This window comes from Procambarus clarkii, chromosome 6 (genome assembly GCF_040958095.1).
Source record: "Procambarus clarkii isolate CNS0578487 chromosome 6, FALCON_Pclarkii_2.0, whole genome shotgun sequence".
Taxonomy (NCBI): Eukaryota; Metazoa; Arthropoda; class Malacostraca; order Decapoda; family Cambaridae; genus Procambarus; species Procambarus clarkii.
The window spans coordinates 40,185,801-40,199,148 of record NC_091155.1 but is presented as its reverse complement, the minus strand read 5'-3'; the positions used below and the strand labels follow the sequence as shown (position 1 = coordinate 40,199,148).

The 13,348-nt window shown below is 42.1% G+C and overlaps 1 protein-coding gene across 1 annotated transcript in view; it reads right to left on the bottom strand.

The window, feature by feature from the left end:
* Window positions 1–13,348, bottom strand: part of LOC123754125 (phosphatidate cytidylyltransferase, mitochondrial) — a 158,497-nt gene that overhangs the window by 39,859 nt on the left and 105,290 nt on the right. Inside the window, exon 4 of the mRNA XM_045736323.2 lies at window positions 9,787–9,921. Within this exon, the coding sequence (XP_045592279.1) occupies window positions 9,787–9,921 (135 nt within the window). The remainder of the gene's footprint in view (window positions 1–9,786; window positions 9,922–13,348) is intronic.

Sequence of the window (13,348 nt, the reverse complement as noted above, 5' to 3'; positions counted from 1 at the left end):
AGCAACCGCCGAGTGACCCGGGACCCCCTCATAAACAGAAGGTGGGACCACAGCTGCAGTCCTAAACAAGACCCAGCCAGGTCCAAACCCGGGACAGAACCATTGGGAATGGCCTCCAGATCACCAGGAATTCGAACCTAGCAATCTGGAAAGAACCACACAGACATTGGGAACCACAGTCCACAGACAAGTGGACTGACCGGGAGCCCACACCAGACAGTCGTTGAGGTAGTCCAGAAACCGAATCCCAAGCAGACGCAGAAAGGTCACCAAGATCCGGCAAAGATGTGTAAATACACTATACACTAAGTGCCAAAGACAAACTAGGGAAGGCAACAAAAGCAGCAAGCCTGAAGCCCCACCACCAACTGTGCCAGTCCCGGAACCCTGGAGAAGAACGTGCCAAGAAGTGACCCGGAGGGCCAGGGACACCATCCAGGCACCCGGCCCCAACAGAAGCTGGACCGGAGACAACAGTCTTCCAAAAAGGGTAAAGAATCCAGGGCGCAGACTGCGTAAGTCCAGAAGAACAGCAAGGCCCATGTCTGCACTAGAACAGGCGGGAACTTTGGAAGGATGGGACAAAACGACCACGTCCAAACGCACCCACACCAAGATGTGGTGTAGGTGCATTTGGCAGGTGGAGTCCGGATTTCTTGGCGTTCACAGTTTCGATCAATCTGTTTACTTTTGTTTTCAATTCGGCTTGAAAAGAGGATGCACGTTTCCTTAGAATGTTTTCTGGTATGTCAAGAAGAGTACAGGCCGTACTCCTCTTTTCAAGCCAAATTGAAAACAAAGGTAAACATTGATAGAAAATGTGAACGCCAAGAAATCCAGACTCCACCTGCCAAAGATTATTGGGGGATACAAACCTGGGTATGTGTATGGAAATGTCAAAACACACAAGCCTGGAAACCCACTTCGGCCAATCATCAGCCAGATACCCACACCCACGTACAGATTGGCGAAGCGACTCAACGCCTTGCTGACTCCTTATGTACCTTGTGCTTTCAGCCTGTAGAATCGCTGTTTACCAACGTACCTGTGGATGAAACAATCGGGATGATAGCGAACAGAGTGTATTGTGATCCGGCCTGTACTCCTCTTGACATACCAGAAAACATTCTAAGGAAACTACTCCAAGCTTGTACTAAAGAGGCACCCTTCTTGAACCCTGATAGGCACATGTATAAGCAAGTAGATGGGGTCGCCATGGGTTCTCCCCTAGGTGTCCTGTTTGCGAACTTCTACATGGGTACCATCGAACAGAAGGTCTTAGTTGGCATGAACTTGAAACCTGCCATATACTGCAGATATGTTGACGACATTTTTACACAGGTACCTGATGTCAGACGTCTGCAGGAGCTGAAGGAGGCATTCGAGCGGAATTCTGTGTTGAGTTTCACTTACGAAATGGAGGATGGGAAGGTGCCCTTTCTAGATGTAACAGTCATGGAAAGGAGCAGAGGTTTCCACACTGCAGTCTACACTAAGGAAACAAACATAGGAATGTGCCTCAATGCCAACAGTGACTGCCCAGACAGGTACAAGAGAAGTGTTGTCAAAGCTTACGTCGATCGTGCTCTCAGCCACAGCTCAGGATGGAAGCAAGTCGATGAAGAACTCTGTAGGGTAAGGCAGGTCCTAGTCAACAACGGCTTCTCCAATGGTTTCGTTGAAGACATTATAAAAAGAAAGGTGAAACGCCATGCAACCTCTGAAGAGTCAACTACCACAACACCTGTACCCCCTATTAGACTATTTTACAGGAACTTCTTTTCCACAGCTCATAAAACGGAGGAAAGGGTCCTGAAAGATATTGTTAATAGGAACGTTATCCCTACAGACAAAAATCATTAGATACAATTGACGATTTACTATAAAACCAAAAAAAACGACCAACCTACTTATGAGGAACTCTACAAACACAAAGCAGAATGCTTTAAAAGAGACCAACGTCGTCTATGCCTTCAAATGCCCACTTGGGGACTGTAAGCCCCAAAGAACTCAGTATATAGGCAAGACAACAACATCTCTTTCCAGGCGATTAACAATGCATAAGCAACAGGGCTCCATCAAGGAACATACAATCTCTTCCCACAACCAGACCATCACCAGAGAAGTCTTAACAAACAACACAGAAATCATCGATAGATACAGCGATAGCAGGCGACTTGACATCTGCGAGGCACTACATATCAAAAAGTCATCACCAGCAATCACCTGTTAAAATCTGGTTTTCTATGGACTCTGCCTAACTTTCGGTCATTACTGGACTCTGATTATTTTTGGGCACAAAGTGGACTGAATAATTTTCGGGTATAAACTGGACTCTGATGGATTTTGAGCTTAAACTGGTTTCTGACTAATTTTCGGTCTTAAAACTAAATGTCATGGCTAAGATGTTTGTTTTCCTTAACAAAACTTCTGTGAACATATTCTCAGAAAATGCTCTTCGAAAAAATGTGCGATTTTGAAAACAGGCAAAATTTGTCTGTAGAGTTTATCTGAAAACCCTGTGACTCAAACACGATTTTTTCCTGAATTTTTCTATACGATTTTCCTACTTATTTTCTCCCATAAGAACTCTTAACAAATTTCTAAAATCTTAGGAATTATTTTCCCCACAAGAAACTGTTAACTCCAAATCGGCCCTTTTCCAAAGTTTGGTGAAACCGGTGTGCCATATCGGCCCCTTTTTCCAGAAAAAAAAGGAACCGATACTCCCGCGGCTACATGGGGTTCACATCAGCTTCCTCAGGGCTCTTGTAAACAGACGCCATCTTTAAAAAAATCGTGGTCCACATTCCCGGGTGTGGGAGCCTCAGTAGTGAGTGAGCAACCAAGGCTGGCGCTCGCAGTATGAGCGCACAGCACTGCTGGTCAGCGTGTGACCACAGCATCGCCTAATAATGTCAAAATATATACATAATCTGTATTATTTAGCCATGAAAGTACAGGGGTACCTCGGTTTAAGAGTTTAATTCGTTCCTGGAGACAGCTCATACTCCGAAAACTCGTAATCCGAAGCAAATTTCCCCATAAGAAATAATGGGAAATGAATTAATCCGTTCCTGACTACCCAAAAACCTTCAAACTAAATTTTATACCTAATTCATCAAAATAAACCTACAAAGCTATGTTCAAGTTATTACTTACCCTTGCTGATGACTGCTGTTGGCATATGGAAGATGGTGAGGAGGGGGGAGGAGGAGAGGTGTTACTGTTTGGAAGGGGAGTCCCCTTCCATTTTAACATCTGGCAGTGAGGACTTCACTGGTGTGCACACTCCGGCACGTTTTGCCTGCATACCACTAAGACTTGCTTGTCTTACTAAGAATCTGTCTAAAGACACTTGTTTTTCCCTACATTTTAACACTTGTCTGTAGTAAGACATCACATTGTCATTTAAAAGGTCAATGCAACGGCCTGCTACAGCTTTATCTGGGTGAGTTTTTTCAACAAAACTTTACATTCTTCCCATACTTCACACATTTTCTTAATCAAGAAGGGTCATCCTCTACTGCCTCTACTCACAGCTATTTTCTTAGGTTGAACCTTACCAATGGCTTTCCTGAGACCCATGGCGAGATATATAATAACAACTTTTATGCTCAAATGGCCTAAAAACCGACAAAAAACTGTAAAACCTTATGAAGAATTCAGGTGGGATAGTAACTGGGCGCGAGACACTGGTAAACTGAGGTGCGATCGCCATGCCACCACACGCTAGTCGGCCTGTACGTGTATCAACAAACTCGTGCTCCGAGGCAACCCTCGCCTTCCGAGGCAAATTCTCCGAGCAAATCCTGCTCGTATTCTGAAAAACTCGTATACAGGGACACTCGTATTCCGAGGTACCACTGTATTATAAAAGAGCCTGAGTGTAATAATGACTGGGTACAATGTTCAAATATCAATGATTCAATGCTGTTCACGATGTCCACAGCACCACAGCATTATTTCGTCCATCTAGGAATCTTCAAACGACTTTTAAAGTTCCTTTTCAAAATAAACTTGTGGTCAATTATTCATTTACAGAAATTAGTGACCAGGATTATGGTTATAGTTAGTGTTGCGCATAGTATTGTGGAAGGAGGAATTTTAGTGAGGGAGGGAGTAAGGGAGAGAATATAGGTAGCCTCACTGTGCGGCAGCCACTCTTGTTTTGCTCACCATACTAGCTTCGTGGTTCGCAATGGGGAACACACATGTACATGGGTATATACAGTGTGTGTATAGTGTAATAACAGCATCAGGAGTATGTTGAGAGGAGCTATTTTGGTGAGGGAGGTGACGTCGTAATCGTAGCGTCGTCTGCTGTCTGCTGTGTGATTTCTCATGCAGTGTATGGTGGCCACTGTACTGTTTGGACACAATACTGGCTTACTTGCATAGTTCTGGTAAATAAAACATGTAGATAGGTATATATAAAATGTGTAAATAGTGTAATAAAAACAATAGCAGTATGGTGGGAGGAGGAATGTTGGCGAGTAAGATGTTGGAGTTAGGGAGGGCTGGCTGGGTGTGGCTGCTCACACTTGCGGTGTTCTGAGTGTGTTGATGGTGAATATATATAGTGTGTACATATGTTGTAAATACAGTGGTACCTCGGAATGCGAGTGTCCCTGTATGCGAGTTTTTCGGAATACGAGCAGGATTTCCTCGGAAAATATGTCTCGGAACGCGAGGGTTACCTCGGGACGCGAGTTTGTTGATACGCGTACAGGCCGACCTAACACGTGGTGGTTCGGCGATCGTCGCCCCTCCGCCCCTCAGTTTACCATTGTCTCGCGCCCAGTGACTACCCCACATCAATTTTTCTCGCGGATTTTCAGTGTTTTGTTGAATTTTTGGTGATTTGACTATACAATTTGTTATTATATATCTCACCATGGGTCCCAAGAAAGCCAGTGGTAAGGATAAAGGCCAGAAAGCCCATGTGAGGATGACAATAGAGGAGAAACAAGAGGATGACAATAGAGGAGAAACAAGAGATCATTCGGAAGCATGAGAACGGTACACGTGTTGTTGAACATTGTAGGCAGTACAACAAAGTCACATCAACAATATGCACTATACTTAAGAAGAAAAAGGAGATTATGAGTGCTAAAGTGGCAAAAGGAGTCAGAACAATAACGAAACAAAGACCACAAATACTTGAAGAAGTGGAAAAGTTGTTATTAATTTGGATAAACGACAAGGCGTTAAGGGGTGATAGTGTTTCGGAGGCCATTATTTGTGAGAAAGCCAGGGTATTGCACGAAGACCTTCTAAAGAATACCCCTGGAATGAGTGATGCAGATATGAAAGAGTTTAAGGCAAGCAGGGGCTGGTTTGAAAAATTTAGAAGAAGTGGTATCCATAGTGTTACAAGGCATGGGGAGGCAGCCAGCTCAGACAAACCAGCCGCTGGACGATTTATTGAGGAATTTAAAGAGTTTGCAGAGGCTGAGGGATACCTACCGCAACAAGTGTTTAATTGTGACGAAACAGGACTGTTTTGGAAAAGATTGCCTAAGAGGACATACATTACCAAGGAGGAAAAATCCTTGCCCGGACACAAGCCTATGAAAGATAGGTTTACGCTTGTGCTGTGTTCAAATGCGAGTGGCGATTTGAAAATTAAACCCTTGCTAGTGTATCATTCTGAAAATCCAAGGGTTTTCAAACAATATAAAGTGCAGAAAACCCATTTGTGTGTGATGTGGAAGGCTAATAAAAAAGCATGGGTGACTAGACTTATTTTTTCGGAGTGGGTGAATGAAGTGCTGTGCCCTGCCATAGAAAAATATCTGCAGGAGAAACATTTGCCACTCAAAGCCGTGCTTCTCCTCGACAATGCTCCTGCTCATCCTCCAGGCTGGGAAGATGATTTGTTGCCCAGATACGATAAATTCCTCACAGTTAAATTCCTTCCTCCTAACACCACTCCTCTAATTCAGCCTATGAACCAGAAAATCATAGCGAATTTTAAGAAACTTTATGAAAGGGCACTTTTCCGGAAATGTTTTGAAGTGACTGAAGCCACAAACCTTACCCTCAAAGAGTTCTGGAAACACCATTTTAACATTTGTAGTTCTTTAAAACTCGTTGACAAAGCCTGGCAAGAAGTGACTCAAAGAACCCTGATCTCTGGCTGGAGAAAATTGTGGCCTGAATGTCTGAGAGAACTAGACTTTGAGGGGTTTGAGCCTATAAATGATGCACCTATTGTTGAGGAAATTGTTAGTCTAGGCCAGCAAATGGGCTTGGAATTGGATGGTGATGATGTGGAGGAGTTGGTGGAAGAACACAACGAAGAACTGACCACCGAAGAACTCCAAGCCCTTCAACAGAAACAGCAAGGCAACGCAGTGGATGATTCTACAGTGGAGGAGGATGAGGCAGCAGCGAATGTCCCTTCTGCAGTAATTAAGAAGGTGTGTCAGATGTGGGAAGAGATTCAAACAATTGTTGAAAAGACTCACCCAGAGAAAGCTGTAGTAGGCCGTTGTCTTAATCTTTTCAATGACAATGTGATGCCTTACTACAGAGACAGCTTGCGAAGAAGGGAAAAGCAAGCTTCCATGGACAGATTTGTGGTGAGGAAATCGAGCAGTGAGCCTCAACCAGGACCTAGTGGCACTCAGATAAAACGTCCCAGGGAGAGCACACCAGAAAGGTCCTCACTGCCTGATGTGATAATGGAAGGGGACTCCCCTTCCAAGCAGTAACTCCTCTCCTCCTCCCCCCTCCTCACCATCTTCCATACGCCTACAACATTCAACAGCAAGGTAAGTAATAACTTGAACATAGTTTTGTAGGTTTATTTAGATGAATTAGGTATAAAAATTTAGTTTGAAGTGGGGTTTTTGGGGTAGTCAGGAACGGATTAATTCATTTCCCTTTATTTTTTATGGGGAAATTAGCTTCGGAATACGAGTTTTCGGAATACGAGGCGTCTCCAGGAACTAAACTCTTAAACTGAGGTATGCCTGTATACATAAATGAACATGAAACATTGGTGTCAATAATTGTATGATGGGAGGAGCAATGTTGGCAAATACAATGTTGGAGGAGTGAGAGAGGGCTAGCTGGGTGTGACAGTTCACACTCGCGGTGTTCTGAATGTGGTGATCGTGAATGTATATTGTGTGTGACAGTGTATAGTCTGTAAATAGATTGTATATATACATAAATTAGCATGATACATGGTAAATATGTGCAACATATGTGTACACAAGTGTCATGCACGTAACACAGACTGTACGTCCTCAGACTGTACGGATGTTTTACTGCCATAATATAGTGTACGTGTTCATTATACATAGGATTAGCACGTAAAAACAAATAAAATGTATTTGGAACTGTGCACAAAAAATGAACAAAAATATATTCGCGGCAACTCGCACGCCCCGCCCCGGGCACCCTACTGGCCCTGGGAGCGTACGTCACAGGCGAACAGGAAATGATGACTTCATGCGCCAACTTAGGGACCCCATAGCAGCCAAAGTAAGTACAAGTTCGAAATTTTTTGACATACCCATACTGAGGAAAGGGGTTTTGACACTTTAAAAAAAAAAAAAAAAAAAATTGAAGAGAATTTATTTCCTGCGCACTGGGGGGTGTCATATTTAGAGGCGGCGTAGTTAAAGGGTTAATCTCAATTAGTATTAAGTTTTAGTCTTTAGTGTTTATCCTGCCCGAAACGCTTTGCGTAATACTGGCTTTAGGCATTGTATGTACTAGCTCTATCTATAAATCCATCAATGTTTGTATCACACCTTGTATGTATGTACTTTACCTGAATAAATATTTGAATTTGAATTTTTTTTTTAATTTATTGAGGACAATTTAGTAATTACCTAAGTGTAATTACCTAAGTGTAGTTACAGGATGAGAGCTACGCTCGTGGTGTCCCGTCTTCCCAGCACTCTTTGTCATATAACGCTTTGAAACTACTGACGGTCTTGGCCTCCACCACCTTCTCCCCTAACTTGTTCCAACCATCTACCACTCTGTTTGCGAAAGTGAATTTTCTTATATTTCTTCGGCATCTGTGTTTAGCTAGTTTATCTATGACCTCTTGTTCTTAAAGTTCCAGGTCTCAGGAAGTCTTCCTTATCAATTCCTGTTACTATTTTGTATGTAGTGAGCATATCACCTCTTTTTCTTCTGTCTTCTAGTTTTTGCATATTTAATGCCTCTAATCTCTCCTCGTAGCTCTTGTCCTTCAGTTCTGGGAGCCACTCAGTGGCATGTCGTTGCACCTTTTCCAGTTTGTTGATGTGCTTCTTAAGATATGGGCACCATACAACCGCTGCATATTCCAGCTTTGGTCTAATAAAAGTCGTGAACAATTTCTTTAGTATTTCTCCATCCATGTATTTAAAAGCAATTCTAAGGTTAGAAAGTGTAGCATAGGCTCCTCGCACAATGTTCTTAATGTGGTCCTCGGGTGACAGTTTTCTATCTAAAACCACCCCTAGATCCTTTTCTTTATCAGAATTCTTTAAAGATTTCTCACATAATTTATAGGTTGTGTGGGGTCTATGTTCTCCAATTCCACATTCCATAACATGGCATTTATTCACATTAAATTCCATTTGCCAAGTGTTGCTCCATATACTTATTTTGTCCAGGTCTTCTTGAAGAGCATGACAATCATCTAAGTTTCTTATCTTCCCTATTATCTCAGCATCATCAGCAAACATGTTCATGTAATTCTGTATTCCCACTGGTAGATCGTTTATGTAGACAATGAACAGTACCGGCTCAAGAACTGAACCCTGAGGTACTCCACTCGTGACATTCCTCCAATCCGATACCTTGCCTCTGATTATGGCCCTCATTTTTCTGTCAGTTAGGAAATTTTTCATCCATGTTAGTAGCTTACCTGTCACTCCTCCAATATGTTCCAGTTTCCAGAACAACCTCTTATGGGGAACTCTGTCGAAAGCCTTTTTTTAGGTCCAGATAGATGCAGTCAACCCAACCATCTCTTTCCTGTAAAATCTCTGTGGTTCGATCATAAAAACTGAGCAAGTTCGTTACACAGGATCTTCCAGATCGAAAACCATACTGTCTGTCTGATATTATATCGTTTTCCTCCAAGTGTTCTACCCATTTAGTTTTAATTATTTTTTCCAATATTTTGACTATTACACTTGTCAATGATACAGGTCTATAATTAAGGGGGTCTTCCCTGTTTTCACTTTTGTAGATTGGAACTATGTTAGCCTTTTTCCACACATCAGCTACAGCTCCTGTACACTATGGACTTATGGACTTATTATGGATATATTATACGGAACATTATGGACTTATACTTTATATACATTGTCAGGACACATATACAGTATACATTTGATACGATACGAAAAAACATTAGAAAGCATTGAAAATGCATAGAAATAATATTTGTAAATATAATTGTGGCAACTGGCTGGTCTTGAATGGCTCGCGCGACCGTGTTTGGGCATGTCACGCACGGGCGACCAGCTCTTGATGACGTCACAGAGCTCTATGTCCTCACGGCCAAAGTAGGTGGAATTTGACAGTTATTTTCATATACAGTGTACACGTGTTCAGGGAAGAGAATTCATTATTTCAATAAGAAAAATAATTTTTTGGGAACACTTGATTTCACGGGGGGAATTTCACAATAAACTCAGCACAGCACGGTGGTTAATGGGGATTAACCAATTAATTTAATTTGTTAACATTTTTACAATTCGAGATATGAGAGCCTTAGTTAAGAGTAAGTGCCATGCCATGCAGTACTGAGATTAGTAAACTGACCTGTGTAAGAGAGGCCCGCTAGAGCCAAATAAAGCTGGTCCTCACTAAATGACTCTGGTAATAAAAGAAGAGCTGTGTGAATGGCTGCATACAGATTTATTTTCAGCGCACTGCGTAATTCTTCATCCTCAGAATCTGTAATTATAAATATAGAGTCATGAGTATGTATTAAAACCAGTATTGAATATACTATAATGAAATGTCAATTTCTGGGTGAACCCAGTGGATCCCTGGAATTGCTACCTCTGATAGTGCCATACTACTATGTTCCATCTGTTGCAGTTTTCTGTTGGCAAGCTGGGAACCTCGAGCTAGAACCTGGCCCCCCTAACAAATCTGCAGAGAAGTAAGTTATCAAAAGAAGGCACAAAACCGGAAAGGCTATGTAGCACCATCAAATGTGTGGAATAATCAGAGAGTGCTAAATATCACCAAGGATGTCAATACGAGAACAGAAATGCATAAGGCGAATGAGGGAGGGACAGGGGAGGATCGAGAGACAAGTGACCATGTTGGAAAGAGAGACACACGCTCATCCTGGAAGTCAGGACATTCAACAAGGATATGCATGACTGTAAGAGGGACAATGCAATTCGGACAATAAGGAGCAGGGCGGCGCTCCATTAAGTGACCGTGAGTTAAGCGTGTATGGCCAATACACAACCTCACCAGAGCCGTTTCCCATCACCAGTTATGGTGGTAGGAGGAAGACACACTACTCTTATGAGTACATGGGGACACACTACTCTTATGAGTACTCAGTTTGTTACCAACAACCCTGGCAATGGACAAGGATTTAGGAATGAATAACTGGGTAAAAGTCAGAATAAGGTATACCTTAACAGGAGATGGGACAAGAGCGGATAGCTTCTCTTGCGGCAGCATCTGCACGCTCATTTAACCCTTAAACTGCACAACACATGATATAACGTGTTGGAGTACTATGTAAGATTTAAATGGCCCGCAGATACACAGGTTTCACCTCACCTTCATCAGGGCTCGTGTAAACAGACGCCATTTAAAAAAAAAATCATGGGCCACATTCCTGGATGTGAGGTCCTCAATACTGAGTGAGCCACCAAGGCTTACGCACGTAGCATGAACTCATAGCACTGCTGTTTTGCTTGTGACCACAGCATCGCCTAAAAATGCCAAAATATATATGTACAGTGGTACCTTGGAATGCGAGTGTCCCTGTATGCAAGTTTTTCGGAATACGAGCAGGATTTCCTCGGAAAATATGTCTCAGAATGCGAGGGTTACCTCAGGACGCGAGTTTGTTGATACGTGTACAGGCCGACCTGGCGCGTGGTGGTTCGGCGATCGTCGCCCCTTTGCCCCTCCGCCCCTCAGTTTACCATTGTCTCGCGCCCAGTGACTATCCCACATCAATTCTTCTTGCGGATTTTCAGTGTTTTGTTGGATTTTGGTGATTTGACTATACAATTTGTTATTATATATCTCACCATGGGTCCAAAGAAAGTCAGTGGTAAGGATAAAGGCCAGAAAGCCCATGTGAGGATGACAATAGAGGAGAAACAAGAGATCATTCGGAAAGCATGAGAATGGTACACGTGTTGTTGAACTTTGTAGGCAGTACAACAAAGCCACATCAACAATATGCACTACACTTAAGAAGAAAAAGGAGATTATGAGTGCTAAAGTGGCAAAAGGAGTAAGAACAATAACGAAACAAAGACCACAAATACTTGAAGAAGTGGAAAAGTTGTTATTAATTTGGATACATGACAAGGAGTTAAGGGGTGATAGTGTTTCGGAGGCCATTATTTGTGAGAAAGCCAGGGTATTGCACGAAGACCTTCTAAAGAATACCCCTGCAATGAGTGATGCAGATACGAAAGAGTTTAAGGCAAGCAGGGGCTGGTTTGAAAAATTTAGGAGAAGTGGTATCCATAGTGTTACAAGGCATGGGGAGGCAGCCAGCTCAGACAAACCAGCCGCAGGACGATTTATTGAGGAATTTAAAGAGTTTGCAGAGGCTGAGGGATACCTACCGCAACAAGTGTTTAATTGTGACGAAACAGGACTGTTTTGGAAAAGAATGCCTAAGAGGACATACATTACCAAGGAGGAAAAATCCTTGCCCGGACACAAGCCTATGAAAGATAGGTTTACGCTTGTGCTGTGTTCAAATGCGAGTGGCAATTTGAAAATTAAACCCTTGCTAGTGTATCATTCTGAAAATCCAAGGGTTTTCAAACAATATAAAGTGCAGAAAACCCATTTGTGTGTGATGTGGAAGGCTAATAAAAAAGCATGGGTGACTAGGCTTATTTTTTCAGAGTGGGTGAATGAAGTGCTGTGCCCTGCCATAGAAAAATATCTGCAGGAGAAACATTTGCCACTCAAAGCCGTGCTTCTCCTTGACAACCCAGCAAACACAAAACGTTTTCATTTGGTAGCAGAATGGTAACACGGTAACTATTTACAGTATCCACTCAATTTAACGGCCTCTTTTATACCGATCTGCCGGTATTAACGACCGGTTTGGGAGCCCAATATCTGGAGCCTGCTATACCGGTCTGCGGTCGATATTACCGACGGTCTGTATTGGGTTTGTTGTGGCATCAGCGTCCCCTCACATGGCGACCAGGCCGCCACCGACCTGGATCGTCCAGAGTCATATATTACATCTTAATTTTCTTTTAAAATGATTCACTTTAATGAAGAAAATTGTAAATTATTATTAATAAAATATTTTGAAACAGTTTTTATTAAGCAAAAGTCTTTGTTTTCTTATTAAATACCTTTTATAGTATGTATAGGCACTAGGTATTTTTTTTCCCACGGACCTAGTATGTACTCCGCCGGGCCATGTGTTCCCATTGTTTACCGTGAACTCGCGCGGCTTGCTTCAATTGTGAAGGATATTACTGTACTGTAATTGTGATCTTTTTAATTTACAAAATGCCAAAAGTTACCCAAAGGAAGCGCCTGACGGTTGCACAGAAGCTGGAGTTAATTGAGAAACTTGATAAAGGTTATTCTCATGCACGAGCAGCAGCAGAGTTTAACATTCAACATAATTGTCAATAGTGAAGTAGAATTAGAACTCATGTGAATTAGTAGTAAGGCTAGCTGTTGTGTGAAGTGAGTGCCTGAAAATAAGTGTACTGTACATACAGTATGTACCCTGTATACAATATAAACAATATAAAACAAGCGCTGCAGAGGATGACGTAATCATCACAGCTTCGTAATCTTCAGCTTCATTAAAAGTAAGTCAATTTACCAATTTTATTATAGTATTACAAGATATTAATTGTTTTTTTTCAACAAAAGCTACATATTAGTCTCTGCAAATGTATATTCTATCGTCAGCAGAGAAAAGGTGAGCTCAAAATATTTCGTCTTGGCTAGCTCTCAGTGACAAGGCTCGATCGCCATTGTTATGGCATGGCCGCCACAGCCTGTGTCGTAACATTAAAAGTAAGTCAATTTACCAATTTTATTATAGTATTACAAGATATTAATTGTTTTTTTTCAACAAAAGCTACATATTAGTCTCTGCAAATGTATATTCTATCGTCAGCAGAGAAAA